This window comes from Lepidochelys kempii, chromosome 17 (genome assembly GCF_965140285.1).
Source record: "Lepidochelys kempii isolate rLepKem1 chromosome 17, rLepKem1.hap1, whole genome shotgun sequence".
Classification (NCBI taxonomy): domain Eukaryota; kingdom Metazoa; phylum Chordata; order Testudines; family Cheloniidae; genus Lepidochelys; species Lepidochelys kempii.
This window is the reverse complement of record NC_136396.1, coordinates 1,558,753-1,574,828: the sequence shown is the minus strand read 5'-3', so window position 1 is coordinate 1,574,828 and position 16,076 is coordinate 1,558,753. Positions and strand designations below refer to the sequence as shown.

Here is a 16,076-nt window from a genome sequence, read left to right as displayed (position 1 = left end):
GCCTTTCCCATCCCAGGCCAGCTGTGTGGGGCAGGCTGCGCCCCTTCCAGGGCTGCCCAGCTCAGTGGTTTGAGCACTGGCCTGCTAACCCCAGGATTATGAGTTCAATCCTTGAGGGGGCCATTTAGGGACCTGGGGCAAAAATTGGGGATTGGGCAGGGGGTTGGACTAGATGACCTCCTGAGGGCGCTTCCAACCCTGATATTCTATGATTCCTCGCTGGGCCGGGTCTGGCCTGGCGCCCCCTGACCCAGCCTCCCCCCAGCTCTGGCCTGCCCTGCTCCGTCCCGCCTGTTCTGCAGATCGCGGACAGCCGGACGGGGCCGGCTCGCCGGCCACACCGGGCGGAGAACAGACGGGACAGGCGCACCGGGACGCGGGACGCGGGGCCGGATGCTCTGCGGGGGTCTCTGCCTGCCCCTGCCCCCGCCCTCGGCTCCGCTGGAGCCTCAGCCTGTGAGTCATTAACCAGGAGCAGCTGTCCTGGGAAGGAGCCCAGCCGCCTCCCAGCCCCGCCGGAGCCCCCCATGCGGAAGGTACGGAGGGGCCGGGGCGCCCGCGCCGCAACACGAGCTAGAGCCAGAAATCTGCAAGTGGGGACCGGGCGGGAAGAGCCAGCCCACGGCATCCCGGGGGGACAGGGAGAGGGGGGCGGCCCGGGCGCGGGGAGAGGGGACATCCCGGGGGGCGGCCCGGGCGCGGGGAGAGGGGACATCCCGGGGGGCGGCCCCGGCGCGGGGAGAGGGGACATCCCGGGGGGCGGCCCCGGCGCGGCGGGGTATCTCCGCGTAGGGCCGCGGGGGGGCTGCCCGGGCCCGGTGGGGGGAAGAGGGGGCGGCCCGGGCGCGGCGGGGTATCTGCGTAGGGCCCAGGGGGCATGTTGTCCCACGTTGGCCGGGGGTCTCTCCCCCGGCCCCTCTCCCAGTCTCGGAATGCGGAGCCCGGCCCGGCTGCTGCCGCGCAGCCCCTGGAATTTCCGGGGATCAGGTTACCGTCCCCTCCCCCGAAATGCAGCTCATCGCCCGAGCCGCCCCCCCGAGCTCCCCGCAGCCCGAAGGCGCCGCTGGTGCGGGTGAGTGTGGGCAGGGGCGTCGGGAGGGCTTCCTGGGCTGGGTGTCCCCCCCGCGGGAGCCCCTGGGGGAGCCTGCCCCCTTGCCAGATGCATCCCTCCCACTCCCGTGGCAGGGCCCCAGGAGTCCCGTAGTTACTGCAGGGTCGCTGAGTTCCTGCAGGCTCCGGCCCCTGAGGCCGCTTCCCCAGCTGGGTGGCCTGCAGGACCCCCTGTGGTCGTCAGTGTAGACTAGACGGGCCCCGCGGGGGTAGGGGTAGCCCAGGCCCTGCCAAGTCGTGCCCACAGCAGCTGGTGCCTAGCTCCGCCTGGCCCTGAGGACCATGCCAGTCCAGCGGGGTCAGAGGTGGAGCCCTGCACGCCAGCTTGTCTGCAGCCCACTCAGGGAGCCAACGCCGTTCTAGCTTGTGGGGCTTCCCTGGTAAGGCCTTGGGTCAGCTGCACCTCTCTCGAGCGCGCCGGGCAATGCGGATCGGAGACCACAGAAAGCAGCTGCTGTGATTACAACCCTGACTGGCTTCTTGGTGGCCCCAGCCAGCCATTTATCCTGGCCTCTCTCCAGGCAACACTGCGCAGCCAGGAGTGAAATAGCAAGTGATTGTCATGCTCCAGAAAGCAGACAAGAAGCGTTGGCTGGAGGGCAAACTCCCAGGATGGAGCTGCCTTGGGTGCTGTCCAACAAGCCTCGTGGTCAGCAACCCGCTGTGCTCGCCCAGGGACCCTGCAGTAGCCGCAGAGCCCAGAGTAGGAGCTGTGTCCGTGGAACCAGGGCAATGGCTTTGAAGTCCTTCTCTGTACCACCTGGCGCTCTAGAAAGCTGCAGCTCAGGCCGAGGCCCAGATGAAATCTCCCCAGCTGCTGGGCCAACAGCAAACCCCAGATGTAACACAGAGTGCTAGGAAAGGCCCTTCAATACCAGAGGCACAGGCAGGAGTGCAGTGTCCATGCAGAGGCTCTGGGAGCCACTCCTGGTATGGCCCTTTCTCCCCAGCCTGATGTCTCACTGTGGCTCCTTAGGTCAGCCAGGACCCCGCTGGAAGATTTTCTTGGCATAGGCCAGGCTCCCTGCCCTGCCCCAGCCGCTCCCTGCCCTTCAGGCCAAGGTTCTGGTAAAGAGACGGCCCCTCTAGGAGCGCAGCTGTCACCTGCCACTGGCTCGGGCACTTTTTCCCCCCCGCCGGTGGACATCCCCATAGCCTGGCACGGATTGGCTGGGACTGGCCAGTGCTGCCCAGTGACCCCCAGACACACAGGGCTGCTCGAGGGTCTCCACACTGAATAGCAAAGAAACCCATGGCTCTCAGGGCGGTGGCCCAGGGCCAGGGCTTCCATTTCTTATAAGTGCAGGGTGGCCAGCGTGCTGCCGGAGACCACGTGCGAGCCGTGGATCTGGGCCATGCAGCCTGCAGCCGACCTCAGAGATGACATGTGCATTGCCCCAGCGATCCCCAAGCGCCACGCTGCTTCCATTGCTACCCGCTGCAGGAAATAGAAACCAGCCTGCCCACTTTGTGCTGTGCTTCTGGCAAGTTGGCTGCGGTCGGGCGAAGGTCGGGCTGCCCTGAATGTGTTGGCTCTGCCCATGGTGAGCAGAAGGGCCGGAATGCCAGCCCCAGCAGTGCCAGGCTTGGAGGACTTGCCGCCTGCCGCAAAGCAGAGAGTGCAGCTCCCCTTGCCCCCCCGTTGTACTGTAATCCTGCAGGACATGCTTCAGATCTGTAGTCAGCAAATGGGGCGGAAACCTCCCTCAAACCTTCTCCCGCACTAGGTTTGGGTGCCTGGGTTCTCCCCAGCCAAGTTGGACTCCAAATGATGAGCATGCTAGCACCAGTCCGGAGGGACCGGATCATCGCAGAGCTGCCTCAGGTAAGCATGGCAGTGCTCCAGGCAGGCCCTTGCCCTGGGTCCAGGGGAGGGTGATGGATACCCACGGGGGCCCAAGGGAAGAAGAGTATCAGAGCCGGGGAAAGAGCCACGCTCTCTGGGTTCTGCTGCACCCCAGTTGCACCTGTGCAGCACTAGAGCTGGGGGGATTGTTGGGGGTGTTGAGCAGATTCTCCCTGGCTTGGCCTCGGTCTGGCTGCTGTGGTGCTCCCGAGAGGCTGCTGGCATTTCCTCTGCCAGCTCCCCCTCAGCTGGGGCTGCTCTGTGGGTGGTCCCTGCCGCAGGCCATCCGTCCCCTCAGCAAGCTGAGCTAGGGAGAGTCGCAGCGTGCCCTGGTTTCTCTGTTGGCCCCCTGCGCTGGGCGTGTGTGGCTGGCCGTTCCGGTCGGGCTCCAGGGCATTCCCCCTTGGGCTGTCTTTGGGGGAGGCGTTAGCGGGCACTGCCGACTCCCTGGCTCGCTTCCCGGGAGCTGCCAGCTCACTGTCTGTGCTCCCATTTCAGTGTTTTCACAAAGAGGCTGCCCTCCATTCGCGCTCCAGCTTTCATCCCCAAGTAACCGATGCCTGCCAGGAGCAGCGAACGGGGACAGTGGGGTAAGCCGTGCTGGGCTGTGGGGCACACAGAACCCTCACCCCGGGGAACTCCCGCCTCCCACGGGAAGGAACAGAGCCCTTTAAGGAGCGAGAGGGAGGCAGAAATGAGCTCCCAGCAGGCAGCAGCATGCTCTGGATCCCGGGGACACTGGCTCCAGGAGCTCATCACGACTGCCCTGAGCCAGCACAGGCCCGAGCCCCTGCGGTGACAGCCCTGCGCTAGGGAAGTTTTCTGAATGGAATGGAACCGAACCAGGCCGCTTTGGCTTTTCCCAGCAGCCGGGGAGGGCTGAGCAGTGTCTCTTTAAGAGCCCTGCGTGCTGGAGCATGGCTGTGGCTTACTCACATTGCAGGAATGTGCTGGGGAGGGAGGGGAGAGGAGGTGGGGGTCCTGCCTTGGACTGAGACTCCGGAAGCACTCTCCGCTGGGCCAGATTCCCAGAGCAGCGAGGCAGAGGGAGCTCAGTGCATCCTTGCCTCCCTCTGGCTCAGCAGCAGAGGGTAACCCCAGCCCTGGCCCAGCTCAGAGCTTCATGCTGGGAGGGAGCAGGAAGGCCTGTGCCCAAGCACAGTGGCAGTGAGCAGCTGGGAGGAGGGGCCCAGAGCAGAGCAGCCGCCTTGCCTGTAATTTGGACTTGCTGCTCGAGGTGGCCCGGGGTCTCAGTGGGCAACTGGGGAGATGCCGTGCAATAGCTCCCCAGCACAGTGGTCAGTGCAACCGGCACCCAGTCTGAGTCTGAGGGCTAATTGCCCTGCCAGTTCTCAAGCTTTGTGGTGCTGGTCCCAACTCTGTGACAAGGGACTGCTGCCCCAGGACTCGAGTTGGAGTCTGCCTAAAGTCCCCTTGCAAAGTGCACAGCCTGCCTTGCCATGGGCAAGAGGGTCTGGAGCCTGGAAAGCCTGCCTGCAGTTCATCCAGCATTGTCTGGCCTTCCTGTTGGATGGACAGTCTGTGGGAAGCTGCTGCCAGGCCCGATGCCCAGATCTGTAAAAGCAAAGGGGCTAGGAGCAGCGGGGTGGGGTGAATTGGGGGGAAGGTGAGGTTCAGGTTTCTCAGCAGGCTGCATTTGACAAACACCTGGAGGAGGCTAATTGCCTGGGCTCGTTAGCTTCCTGGGCAGATGGAGGAGCCTGCCTGGGTGTCTGAGGTTACCAGGAGACAGTTGCTCCGGCGATTACTAATTACCCCAATGGAAGCTGGCATGCACTGGGAACCGGCAGGGAGCCCTGGGAGCACCAGCCCAGCATGATGGGGGGGTGCAAGTCATTGGAGACACCAAACGGTCCCATGGGCCCTGGGGGCGGAGGATGCTGGCCTGGCCCCCAGGCAGACTACGCTGTGGGAGCTGGCGTTGCCTGGTGCAGTGAGCCGGGGCCCGTCCTGGGTGGGGGACGGGAGCTCACAGCTGACGTGCCCGGCACTTCCCAGCAGGTTTAAAATCTCCAAGATCATCGTGGTGGGAGACCTGTCAGTGGGCAAGACCTGCTTAATCAACCGGTAGGTGGGGCTAACTGGGGGTGGGCAGGACTGCGCTGCCAGGGCCCCAGGAAGGGGCCCTCTCTGGGAGAGGGGAAGCATAATTTATTATCTCAGGGCCAGGCCCCACCGTGCAGGGCACTGCACAGACACATAGGAGATGCGGTCCCTGCCCCCTGGGGCAATGGGGAGTCAGCCAGTGGCCAAGACTGTTCCAGATAACTGATCCCCAGGCTGGCCCCCCGGCCCCTGAGTTGGTGCTATGGGTTGGCCCCACTTCCCCTTTGTTCCTGGCGCTGCTTTAGGGGGTGGGTTTTGGGGAGGTTTGGCTGGGAACGTGTTGACTTGTCCAAGCTTGGCTGTGTTCCAGAGCAGGGTCAGGGTCTGGCCCCCGGGGCTCTGTGCTTGTCAGATCCGTAGAGCTCGGCCGGTTTACTGCTCGGATGGGAGATGTCTCAGGAGAATCCAGGTGAGTCAGCTGAGCAGTTTTCCCTCCGTCAGTACAGAACTAATACTCCATCGTGGGCAGCTCTGGCTCCCCGAATCCTCCCTCTGCATTTAGCTAGACACAGACTGTTCCTTCACTTCCTCTCCCGAACTGGTATCTCATTGCAGTACCCGGCTGCTGTGTCCCACCCAGAGGGGGTTGCATTCAGTGGCGGGTCCCTGGCTGTCTGGCAGGAAGCCCCAGGGGGCCGGCCCTTTGTAGCAGGAGGGGCTGTGTATGCTGAACCCCCAGTTCCACTGGCTGGGTCTCCCCCGCAGGTTCTGCAAGGACACGTTCGATAAGAACTACAAGGCGACCATCGGGGTGGACTTTGAGATGGAGCGCTTTGAGGTGCTCGGCGTCCCCTTCAGCTTACAGCTGTGAGTACCGGCTCACCCCAGCCCGCTCGGCCCTCCTGCCGCAGCCACAGCTAACCCGCTGTCCCCCTCTCGCCCAGGTGGGACACGGCTGGCCAGGAGAGATTCAAGTGCATCGCGTCCACCTACTACCGCGGAGCACAAGGTGAGGTGCCGGGTCCAGGAGTGGGCAGGGGCTTGTGCCCCGGCCCTGCCGGCAGCCCTACCGCAATGCGCGCGCGGCCCTGCCGTAACCATCGGGCACCTGCAGGCCCAGTGCTAGCTGTCGGCCCGGCGCCAAGCACAGCCTGGTGCTCTCAGTACCGAGCCCACGGGGTTTGTGGGGTCCCTCTCAGCCCCCTGTTGGCCCCCCCGTCCCCCCATCTCTTACCTCCTCTCGCTCTCTTCCCAGCGATAGTGATTGTGTTCGATGTGAACGACGTGGCATCTCTAGCGCACGCCAGGTACGGTAACGCCGCCTCGGTGGGTGAAGGGATTCTTCTTGCAGGGAGCGGGGTGGGCTGCCGCGGGAGGGGTGATGGCAGGATGGCAGCCAAGGGGGCCAGGGCGGAGGGGAGGGAGGATGGCAGCCGGCAGAGCCAGGGGGCAGGGTGGGGAGTGGGGTTTGTAACTGACAAATGGGGATTTCTAGAGGTCTGCCTGGGGGAGGCACAGGGGGCTGGGGCCGGGACATTGGGCCTGGGAATTCGAGGCATGAGGGGACCAGGCTGTAGGTCAAGGGGTGGGGGTGGGGGTTGGGTGCAGGCTCTGGGCCATGTGGGGCCTGAAGGTGGGGGACCGGGGGGAGGGCTGGGCCGGGGGGCTGTTTGCTGCCGGGCTGAGTGGGCATCTGGCTCTGTGGAAGTCTCACAGGCCAGGGCCTCGCCTGCCTCCCCGGCTAATGGCCTCTCTCGCCCTTCAGGCAGTGGCTGGCTGATGCCCTGAAGGAGAATGACCCCTCCAACGTGATCCTCTTCCTGGTGGGCTCGAAGAAGGATCTGAGCGTGAGTGTGGGTCCCAGCCCCTCCTGAGCCCAATAAGCGCTGGCCGGGAAGAGCCTGGGGCCACCCCTCTTTGCCCTGGGGGGCTCGACTCGGCAAACTCCCCAGGACAGAGCCCTGGGGTTGACCTAGGCCATGGAGCTGCCTTCCATCCCCGTCTGTTTTAGCCAGCCCCCTGGAGCCATTCCCCCAGCACCCCATGGGCCCCTGCCATGGGGCCGGTCCCAGGGCTCAGGCGGTGACCTCCCGTCTCCTCCCGCAGCCGCCCGCGCAGTACAGCCTCATCGAGAGAGATGCCATCAAGGTGGCCAAGGAGATGCATGCGGAGTACTGGGCTGTCTCCTCGCTCACCGGTGAGTGCCCGGGCCCTGGCACCCATGGGGCAGGCTGTGATGGGCAGGGGTCAGAGGGGAGAGGTGCCCTCAGCTGCTGCCTCTCGGCCCCTAGAGTGGAGGCCGGTGCCCCCGAGGCTGAAGCATAGCCCAGGACTCCCACCTGGCAGCACTGTTGAGGGGTCTGATCCCCCGGCCCCCCGGCCCCCCAGCTGTGCATTCCTGCCCCCCAGGCCCCCCTCAGCACACTTGTACCTGTGCCAGCCTCAGACACCGATCGCCCTCTGCCCCGCCGTGGGCATCTCCCCGGCGTGGCTCACTGCTGGCTGGCTGTGCCCACGCAGCTGCTCACGGCCGGTGTGCCCCACAGTACGGTCCCAGCGCTGGCCCGCCCTTGGGGCTGGGAGCCAGGGACGGAGGGTCACTGTCTGCTCTCCGGGCAGGGGAGAACGTGAGGGAGTTTTTCTTCCGCGTGGCCTCGCTGACCTTCGAGAGCAGCGTGCTGGCCGAGCTGGAGAAGAGCAGCGCCAGGAAGATCGGGGATGTCGTGCGTGAGTACCCTCCTCACGGCTGCCAGGATCCAGGCCAGCGCCACCCCTCTACTGTGATGTGATGCCCGGGGGCCTCTAGCACTGGGCTGGCTCCGCTGGGTAACCACAGAGCTGGGGAGGGGCAGGGCTCCTCCACCACGCCCCACAACCCGCCTGGCACTGCTCTAGGGGGACCCTCTGGCTCTGGGGGAGAGAGTGGAGCCCTGGCCTCTCTGCTGAGCTGCAGCAAGGGCCAGTGGATCCTCCCCTAGGCCTGAGCAGAGAGCCGCAGCCAGCTTCCCACGGGAGCTCCGCGTGGGCGGCTGGGAACCGCTTGGTGGCACTCCCGACCCTGGCAGGCTTGGAGCTGGCAGCCCATGCAAAGGGCTCTGTGGGCACTGGAGGGGGCTGGGGCAGGGGCGCTCACTGTAGTTCCCGGGATCCCACGTGTGCTGCTTTCCTAGGGATTCGCAGCGCTGACGGCGACCTGTACCTGACGGCGCAGAGGAGGAAATCCAAGTGTTGCCGCTGACGGGGGATGCCAGCCCCGCCCCGCTCTTTGCACGGAACTCTCTTCGCTACCAAAGAGCTGCCGGCAGATCCCGGGCGGGGGCCTGCGGGGGCTGGGGCTGGCTCAGTGGCGATACCTCCCCCGGCTCAGCTCCTGCCCCCACCTCTCACCTTGCTCAACCAGAACTAGTCCTTCCCTCTGTGCCTGGTGCAGGGGCAGCCTGGAGCGGGGCTGGGCAGCTGGGGACCACGGCCTGGCTCCGGCTCCGGCTCCTGGGGCTGGGATGAGGCGTTTGACCGCTCCTTGTCCTGACCCACCCCGGGAGCGATGGAGGCAGCTGAGCATTTCTCTGTTCTGTGCCCTGCAGGGCCCCCTCCCAGCTGGGACAGGAATCCCCCCTCCCTTCCTTGTGGGCTATGGCAGAGCGTGGTCTCTGCGTGCCCCTGCCCTGGCCCCAGGGCTGGTGCTGGCTGGGCAGGGCACTGCCCTGGTTTTGCCCCTGTGGGGTTAATGCTGCCAGGAGCCTGCGGGGCTGACTCCGGCCAGCCGCGGAGCCAGGCAGCGCCCTGCCCACCCACTGCAACAAGAGCCGGGAAGCAGATGGAGCAGCAGCCTGGGACTTGCCCCACTTCTGCCCCCAGAGACCCTGCTGCCTGCAGGGAAAGGGAAGAGACCGCACAAGCTCCTTAACTATGCAAATCAGTGTGTAATTAGCAAGGGGGGAGGTCTCCTGGCGCTGATGCTATGTAATAAACCCTGATTTCTATGCTTTTTTTAAAAAAAAGAAAATACCCAGTGATGGCGGGGGGACCAGTGCTGGCCAGATTTCCTCTGGGAGCGAGGGGCTGAAGTGTTCTGTGATGCCTCGGCAGGGTGGGAGCCGCTCAGGGAGGGCCCGTGAGTCTTGCCCGGTCTGAGGGGCATTAGAACAAGGAGGAAGCATCTCGGGCCTGCAGCCCCCGCCCCCTCTGCACACTGACCGCACAGCCAGAGGGAGGAGCAGCATGCCGGATTTCAGACAGACACTGGGGGGCACCGCCAGCAGGGAGCTGGGCCATGCCCAGACAAAGATTTCCTTCTGCTCTCCGGGAGTAACAAACTTCAGGGAGGCCACCCAGGGCTCCCCAGCTCATGCTCCCAGCAGCCGCTGGGTGGGGGTGTTGGCAGAGGTGCGCCAGCGGCCAGGCAGATCAAGCGGGTTACAGTGGGGCAGATTTGATACGCAGCAGCAAGGGGTGAGATTGCTCCCCAGAGGCAGGGGTGCAGCTGTTGTCTGAACACTGTCCCTGCCCGCGTGATGCAGCTATGCTGGAGGGTGCAGTAGGGCATCTGTGATTAGTAAGGGTTACATCAGTTAATTGGATTAGACTGGGGTGGGGGAGGGGAAGCTGCTCTTCTGGGAGCTGTGACCCCTCCCTTCCGGCCTCTGGGAGCAGGGACAACCCACCGGCCATGGAGCAGGTGGCCCCGGGCACCTTGGTGCAAGGCTCGGCTGCAGAGCAGGAGATCCCATGAATTATGCCTGGCCGGGTGTGGCCCCAAAGGCCTGGAAGGACTCCAGCTGGTGCCTGTTGAACTGGGGCATCAGGTGCTGGGGGACGCACTGCGAACACTTGTAATGCTCCTGGATCCACTTGCCACCATCACTGTCCTCGATGCAGATGGCAGCGATGCCTGCACGACATGGAGCAGAGCGGGGGCGTTACGGCGGGGGCCCGGAGAACAAGAGACCACCGATCTCAGAGCTGGCTGAGCGGGGCAGTGCCCTAGGGAGGGGCCATGGCGGGAAGGCTGCATTGCTGCCTGCAGAGCGGCATCCACGCTCCCCGTGCCAGTCGCTGTGGGGGGTGCCACCCTCTGCTGGGCACTGTCAAGGACGGGCAGCAGCCCACACAGGGCAAGAACTAACCAGCGCCGTCAAGGACGCCCGCATCTGCCCTTGCCCCAGGGGACAGCCCAGGCCCAACACTGCATGGGTGACCAGGTGCGTTCTGGGGGAGTTCACCTTGCTCAGGAACCTCTGGCTGGGGACAGACCTGATCCTGTCTGGCAAATCGTACTGTCTCCTGCCCTGTCAGGCCTGCGGACATGCCTGTCCATTTCCCATAATTTGGAGCACTTAAATGGAGCTGCTCCTTCCCTTGGAGCAGGAGCATCCTAGGGTCATCAACCTGGAGCACCCCCTGGTGGCCTGCTATAGTTCTGCTAGTCCATTTCTGCCTCAGTTTCCCCTGGTGGGTTTCAGTAAGTCCAATGAGGCTTCTATATATTGAACAGCACCCCTTCAGGGGTGTGGTTATTTAACCTTCAGGTGGAACAATGTGCAACTAGGCCTCCCTCAGGGCCTCCAGTTGGGGTCGGGGGGAAGGGGGAAAGAGATTTAAAACATTTCAGTCAAACGTTCTGCAGTTTGGGTCGGAAACTTTTCAAGGAAAGTTTTGGTTCAGGAAAACCCTGAGAATCTTTCAACATTTCCCACGCCCAGCGATGGCTGTGTCCAGGCGGCTCCGTTTCCTGCTCCGCCAGGCTCCAGGCTGGAGCGAGGCCAAAGCTCTGGGCCAGCCACACAGAGGAGATCGCAGCCCTTTGGCCAGCCCCCTGCCCCGTGCCTCATGCTGCCCCCTACCTGCAATCACTCCCCCTTGTTGCTCCACCAGATGGATGGCAGCGCGCATGGTTCCCCCCGTTTCAATCCACTGATCCACCAGTAAGACACGCAGACCTGGGGTGCACGGACGCGGTTAGGTGGGCTTCTGCCCACAGTCTGGGGCTGTTACCACCCACCAGTCCTTCCTGGCACTGCAGCCCGGCAGGCAGGCTAGGGCTGGGGCAGAGCCCTCAGAGAGGCAGGCTGTGGCCCAGGGGCACGTGGGATGCCAGGGAGGTGCTCTGCTGCTCCCTGGGAGCTCTGCCACGGAGCTGGGCACCTGGAGCAGGTGAGGTGTAGCTGAGGTGCTGGGCCCATGGTTAGGTGAGTTGGAGAGGAGGGGAGGGGAGGGGAGGGGAGGGCCCTTCCCACAGGGCAGAAGATGGGTCGCAGCGCCCCGAGGGCAGTAAGCCGGGCGCAAGAGCCCAGGGGCTGCTGGCCGTGCCTGCCGCAGCTCTCACCTGGCTGGATGGTGTCCATCCTCATCTCCAGCAGCTTCTGGCGGGCAGTGTAGTCGGTGTAGGGCTGCGTGCAGGTCTCCACACAGAGGTGCCCGGCTTTGCGGATGGCCAGGAAGCCTTTCTGCAGGGTGTTGGCTATGGCAGCGCCTGGCAGGAGGGCAAGCAGAGGAGTGAGCAAGCACCAGTGCCCTGGAGGGGCAGAGCCCAGGGGTTGCAATTTAGCTTGTAAGCAGCTAGCACAGGGAAAAGACTGCCCCGAGCGCCCCAGCAAGGAGAGGGCAGGCCAGAGCCCAGGTTAACCCTTTGTTCACTGGAGGTCAGGCGGTGCCCTCACCCCAGCACACACTCCCATCCCTAGCCCCGAGGGAGGAGACACCCGGGAGCGGACAAGGGCTTACCCAAGATGAAGCCCATGGCGTCGATTCCAGCGACCAGGTCGATGGGGTCTTCGCAGAAGGGCTGGAGCAGGTCTGCAATGCAGTCCTGCAGGCCCTGGGGAGACAGCAGAGCTGCTGAGGGTGCTGCGGGCTGGTGAGTGCTGCCACCCGCCTGCCCAGTCTGGAGCAGAGATGCCTGCGCTCACTGGCTGGTGCTCACTTCATCTCCAGGTGGCTGGGCATGTACCCAGGCCCTCCGAAGGGAGCCCGCTGGCCCCTGCAGTGGCACTGGAGGCCTTCAGGCAGGATGTGCTGGAGCCGCAGGGCCAGGAGAGCTAGGCAGCCAGGCGCCTGGCTCCACGCGTCCCCTCCTGCTCCACTCCATGGGAGCCAGTTTGCCAGGCAGTTCCCAGGTACTGGCTGTGTCCCCCTGACCGGGCTCAGAGCCAGCAGGTGCCCAGCCAGCGACGCCCCTGGGAGCAGGGTCAGCAAGGCAGAGCCCTTGGCTTCTTTCTGTGCCCAGGTGGCCGAGGCTGCCCTTGTGTCCCAGGTCTGCATGCCCAGGGCTCGGGGCCCATCCTCCCCCTCACTAACCCACCAGCCCAGCATTATGGGACTCCTGGCAGAGGCTGGTGCCATAGCAGGCCCTGCTCACTCGTCTGGCCAGCTGTGCCCATCACCACGGGGTTGGGGCACAGCTAGCTAGGGCGGGTGACCCTCCTGGCAGATCCCTTTAACCCTTTCCCCCCTGCTACACATGAATGGACACCCCTGGGCCCAGCAACCCGTAGCTAGACTGCCTGCCACGTGCAGCCCCCTTACTGGGGCAGGGGGCGTACCTGCCAGTGACAATACAGCCTGGAGGGGTCGAGCCAAGGATAACTGGGGCCCTTGACATTCGGGGCTATGAGTGCTAAATACCATCCCGTCTCTCGGCTGCTGGGAACACGCCACAGGTCCATGAGCACAGGGCAGCGCAGGGCACGGCTGGAACCTGCTGCACGGGAAGAAGAGTCAGCCCTAAATCCGCTGGGACGGCTGGCACAGCGCCCGCAGGAGGGATGCTCAGGGGGCACCTTACCCACCTCCTGCCCCCCAGCACAGCCGCGCATCACGTGAGCAGAGAGCAGCTCTGCTCCTCCTGGCCCCCTGCCGCAGGAGCCCACCCCGACCCCCTGGGGCAAGGCCTGCGGTTCACAGGCATCCCAGGAACCACAAAGCAGCCAGTGGCCCCCAGGAAAGGAGCCAGGAGGAGCTGAGTCAGGGCCGAGCTGGCTTCTCATGGGAAGCACCTGCCAGGCCCTCACTTCTGGAGCAGAGTCCAGCCGCTCAACTGCTTTATTTACCAGCAGGGCTGCTCTCTCAGCCGCTCGAAACGAGCAAAGACTGGACAACACGGCGTCCTGGGGCCTGAGTCCTAGGTGCTGTAGGTGGGCTCAGTGCTCCAGTGTCTGAAATAAACAAGCCCATGGTCAGGGGCTACCCTCCAAAAACAACCCAACACCAACCAGTGCCTGTCAAAAACCCTCCAAAAACAACCCAACACCAACCAGTGCCTGTCAAAAACCCTCCAAAAACAACCCAACACCAACCAGTGCCTGTCAAAAACCCTCCAAAAACAACCCAACACCAACCAGTGCCCATCAACAACTGTCACGGAGTCCCCGGGCGATGTTCTGGAACTGCTCCCTACGAAGCCAGGCAGGACTCTGGGGTAGTCACCTTTCTGGGAGCAGCCTGTCTGCAGGACACACAGCTCACCCAGCTTCCACCTTCCTGGGTCTGACCTCGGAGCATTCAGCGTCCTCTGCCCCTCCGTGCGCTTCCCACAGCGAGTCCGCCCAGGCAGGCTCCTGGGGAAGCCAGAGGGTCCTGCCCCCCAACTCCGCAGTCAGACGGGACTCTCAGCCAGCCAGTAAAACAGAGGTTCATTAGACAACAGGAACATGATCTAAAACAGAGCTTGTAGGTGCAGAGAACAGGACCCCTCAGCTGGGTCCATTTTGGGGGGCAGTGAGCCAGACAACCACGTCTGCCCTTCACACCATGTCCCAGCCAGCCCCAAACTGAAACTCCCTCCAGCCCCTCCTCCACTGGGCTTTGTCCCTTTCCCGGGCCAGGTGGGCACCTGATTTCTTTGTTCTCCAAACCTTTAGCTCTCACCTTGCAGGGCGGAAGGGCCCAGGCCATCAGTTGCCAGGAAACAGGGTGTCGGCCATTCTCTGTGTCCAGACCCCTGCACATACCTGCCCTCTAGGGCTCTGCAAGGATCATACACCCATACCCCACCACCTAGATACTTAAGAACTGCCTAGGGGAAACTGAGGCACCCCCACACTATTCAGAGGAAACATTAAGAACAGTCCCGCTTCGTCACATCTCTCCCCCCTTTGAAACCGAACTGAGAGGGGTCACTTTAGCTGGTGACCTGGGGAAGTTCGAAGCCACCAACGTTCCCACAACAATCCTCCAAAAACAACCCAACACCAACCAGTGCCTGTAAACAACCCTCCAAAAACAACCCAACACCAACCAGTGCCTGTAAACAACCCTCCAAAAACAACCCAACACCAACCAGTGCTCGTAAACAACCCTCGAAAAACAACCCAACACCAACCAGTGCTCGTAAACAACCCTCGAAAAACAACCCAACACCAACCAGTGCCTGTAAACAACCCTCGAAAAACAACCCAACACCAACCAGTGCCTGTAAACAACCCTCGAAAAACAACCCAACACCAACCAGTGCTCGTAAACAACCCTCGAAAAACAACCCAACACCAACCAGTGCTCGTAAACAACCCTCGAAAAACAACCCAACACCAACCAGTGCCTGTAAACAACCCTCGAAAAACAACCCAACACCAACCAGTGCCTGTAAACAACCCTTCAAAAACAAACCTGCATGCTGCAGCGCACACAAAGTTCAGCAAGGCAACAGCTTTCATTGTCAAGTTTCCTAGTGGTTAGTACAAGCGAGGAGGAGTAAGGCTGGGAGGGGCCTGGCCTCCCAGTAAACCCCCCAGCCCCTTGGCATCCATGCAGCGCTGCCGAGTCCCTGGAGACCAGTCGGGATTCTGTTGTGCCCGTTGCTCCATGGGCCCCGGCTGTGCCGGCCCGTAGCTCCTTCAGCCTGAGCCCCTGCGTTTCACACACCTTCCTGGCCCGTACCCCTCGCTTTCCGTTTGCTGCTGCAGCTCATTCCCACTAACGCGCCCCAAGCAGGAGCCATTTAAATGCCCCCTGAGCGGGGGCCACGCTGGCTCAGTACCTGCAGGAGGGTCTCTGCTGTGGAGCCCTGGTCCCAGTGCTTCAGAGCCCGGGGGGGCGGGCAGCAGGCAGGCCTCACCCACGTCCCTGCAGAGCCAAAGTGCAACTGGACACGGACGAAGCTCCCGTCACAAACAACAACAGCTGGGGAAAGCTCGGGCCGGGGCCGAGGGCTGGTGAGCTCAGAGAGAGTTGTTGCAGTGGGGGAGGTTTAGATTGGATATTAGGAAAAACTTTTTCACTAAGAGGGTGGTGAAACACTGGAATGCGTTACCTAGGGAGGTGGTAGAATCTCCTTCCTTAGAGGTTTTTAAGGTCAGGCTTGACAAAGCCCTGGCTGGGATGATTTAACTGGGAATTGGTCCTGCTTTGAGCAGGGGGTTGGACTAGATGACCTTCTGGGGTCCCTTCCAACCCTGATAGTCTATGATTCTATGATTCTATGTTCACCATTCAGTCTCTGGGCAAGCCCCTGAGGACACGGCCTGGGGGAGGAAGGGGACACCAAAGGGAGGGAGAGCCAGGGGACACACGAGCCTTTGGAGCCTCAATGGGAGAACGCTGCGGGAGTGGCCCAGGTGCCCAGGGCAAGCCCAGCATCCCCGGGGCCTGAGACCTGTTCACACAGGGCCTGTCCGTCCTGCAGTCAGGCAGAGCGAGTGCTGCACATCGCCAGACCCCAGCGAGTGTCAAAGCGAGCCGGGTGACCATAGCAGGGTGGCTACATCAGGCAGCCCAGGCAACGCAGGGGCTCGCCCCAGGGGTAGCGCCCGGGCTCCCGGGTGGGTGAGGCCAGCCTGGGTCCCTGCTGCTGTCCCGCAGGCAGATCTGTTCCCACACAGTGTGTCTGCACGTGGGGCAATCCCAGCTCCTGATTGCGGTGAGACAGACCCTGCGTCGCCTGGAGTCCAGCAGCTGCGGGGACCACGACTGCCCGACTGCAAAGGCAGCTGGTTTCCTGCTACCCCTGCTCAGGCCTGAGTGGTCTACTCACCGGGCCCTCCGGCAGCTCCGCGATGCTGCACAAGGCTGCTCCTCTGCTGGGGCAGCATTTGGCACCGGAGCCCACTGCAAGTCAGGG

At 63.3% G+C, this 16,076-nt stretch overlaps 2 protein-coding genes across 22 annotated transcripts; one reads left to right on the top strand and one right to left on the bottom strand.

Annotated features, from left to right (window-relative positions):
* Nucleotides 1-323: 323 nt before the first annotated feature.
* On the top strand, nucleotides 324-9,294 carry RAB34 (RAB34, member RAS oncogene family). 11 transcript variants are annotated; one of them, XM_073316157.2, is made up of 12 exons: nucleotides 329-1,072; nucleotides 2,838-2,935; nucleotides 3,455-3,546; nucleotides 4,976-5,044; nucleotides 5,394-5,492; nucleotides 5,789-5,890; nucleotides 5,968-6,032; nucleotides 6,279-6,330; nucleotides 6,789-6,870; nucleotides 7,130-7,220; nucleotides 7,643-7,750; nucleotides 8,194-9,073. In XM_073316157.2, the coding sequence occupies exons 1-12, from the start codon at nucleotides 1,009-1,011 to the stop codon at nucleotides 8,259-8,261; spliced, it is 990 nt and encodes a 329-aa protein (XP_073172258.1). In that variant the 5' UTR covers nucleotides 329-1,008; the 3' UTR covers nucleotides 8,262-9,073. The 11 variants fall into 11 exon arrangements, with proteins under 11 accessions (XP_073172269.1, XP_073172258.1, XP_073172266.1 ...); XM_073316165.2 differs by having other exon boundaries at nucleotides 329-2,654; XM_073316162.2 differs by having other exon boundaries at nucleotides 329-536; nucleotides 8,194-9,072.
* LOC140899895 (adenine phosphoribosyltransferase) lies at nucleotides 8,927-15,115 on the bottom strand. Of its 11 annotated transcripts, none has more exons than XM_073316171.2 (7): nucleotides 14,627-15,114; nucleotides 13,072-13,176; nucleotides 12,565-12,722; nucleotides 11,747-11,840; nucleotides 11,349-11,495; nucleotides 10,867-10,962; nucleotides 8,927-9,914 (listed from the first exon to the last, which is right to left on the bottom strand). In XM_073316171.2, the coding sequence occupies exons 3-7, from the start codon at nucleotides 12,685-12,687 to the stop codon at nucleotides 9,757-9,759; spliced, it is 618 nt and encodes a 205-aa protein (XP_073172272.1). In that variant the 5' UTR covers nucleotides 12,688-12,722; nucleotides 13,072-13,176; nucleotides 14,627-15,114; the 3' UTR covers nucleotides 8,927-9,756. The 11 variants fall into 11 exon arrangements, with proteins under 11 accessions (XP_073172272.1, XP_073172274.1, XP_073172271.1 ...); XM_073316173.2 differs by having other exon boundaries at nucleotides 14,997-15,114; XM_073316170.2 differs by lacking the exon at nucleotides 14,627-15,114 and adding an exon at nucleotides 13,448-14,620.
* Between the last annotated feature and the right edge of the window lie 961 nt (nucleotides 15,116-16,076).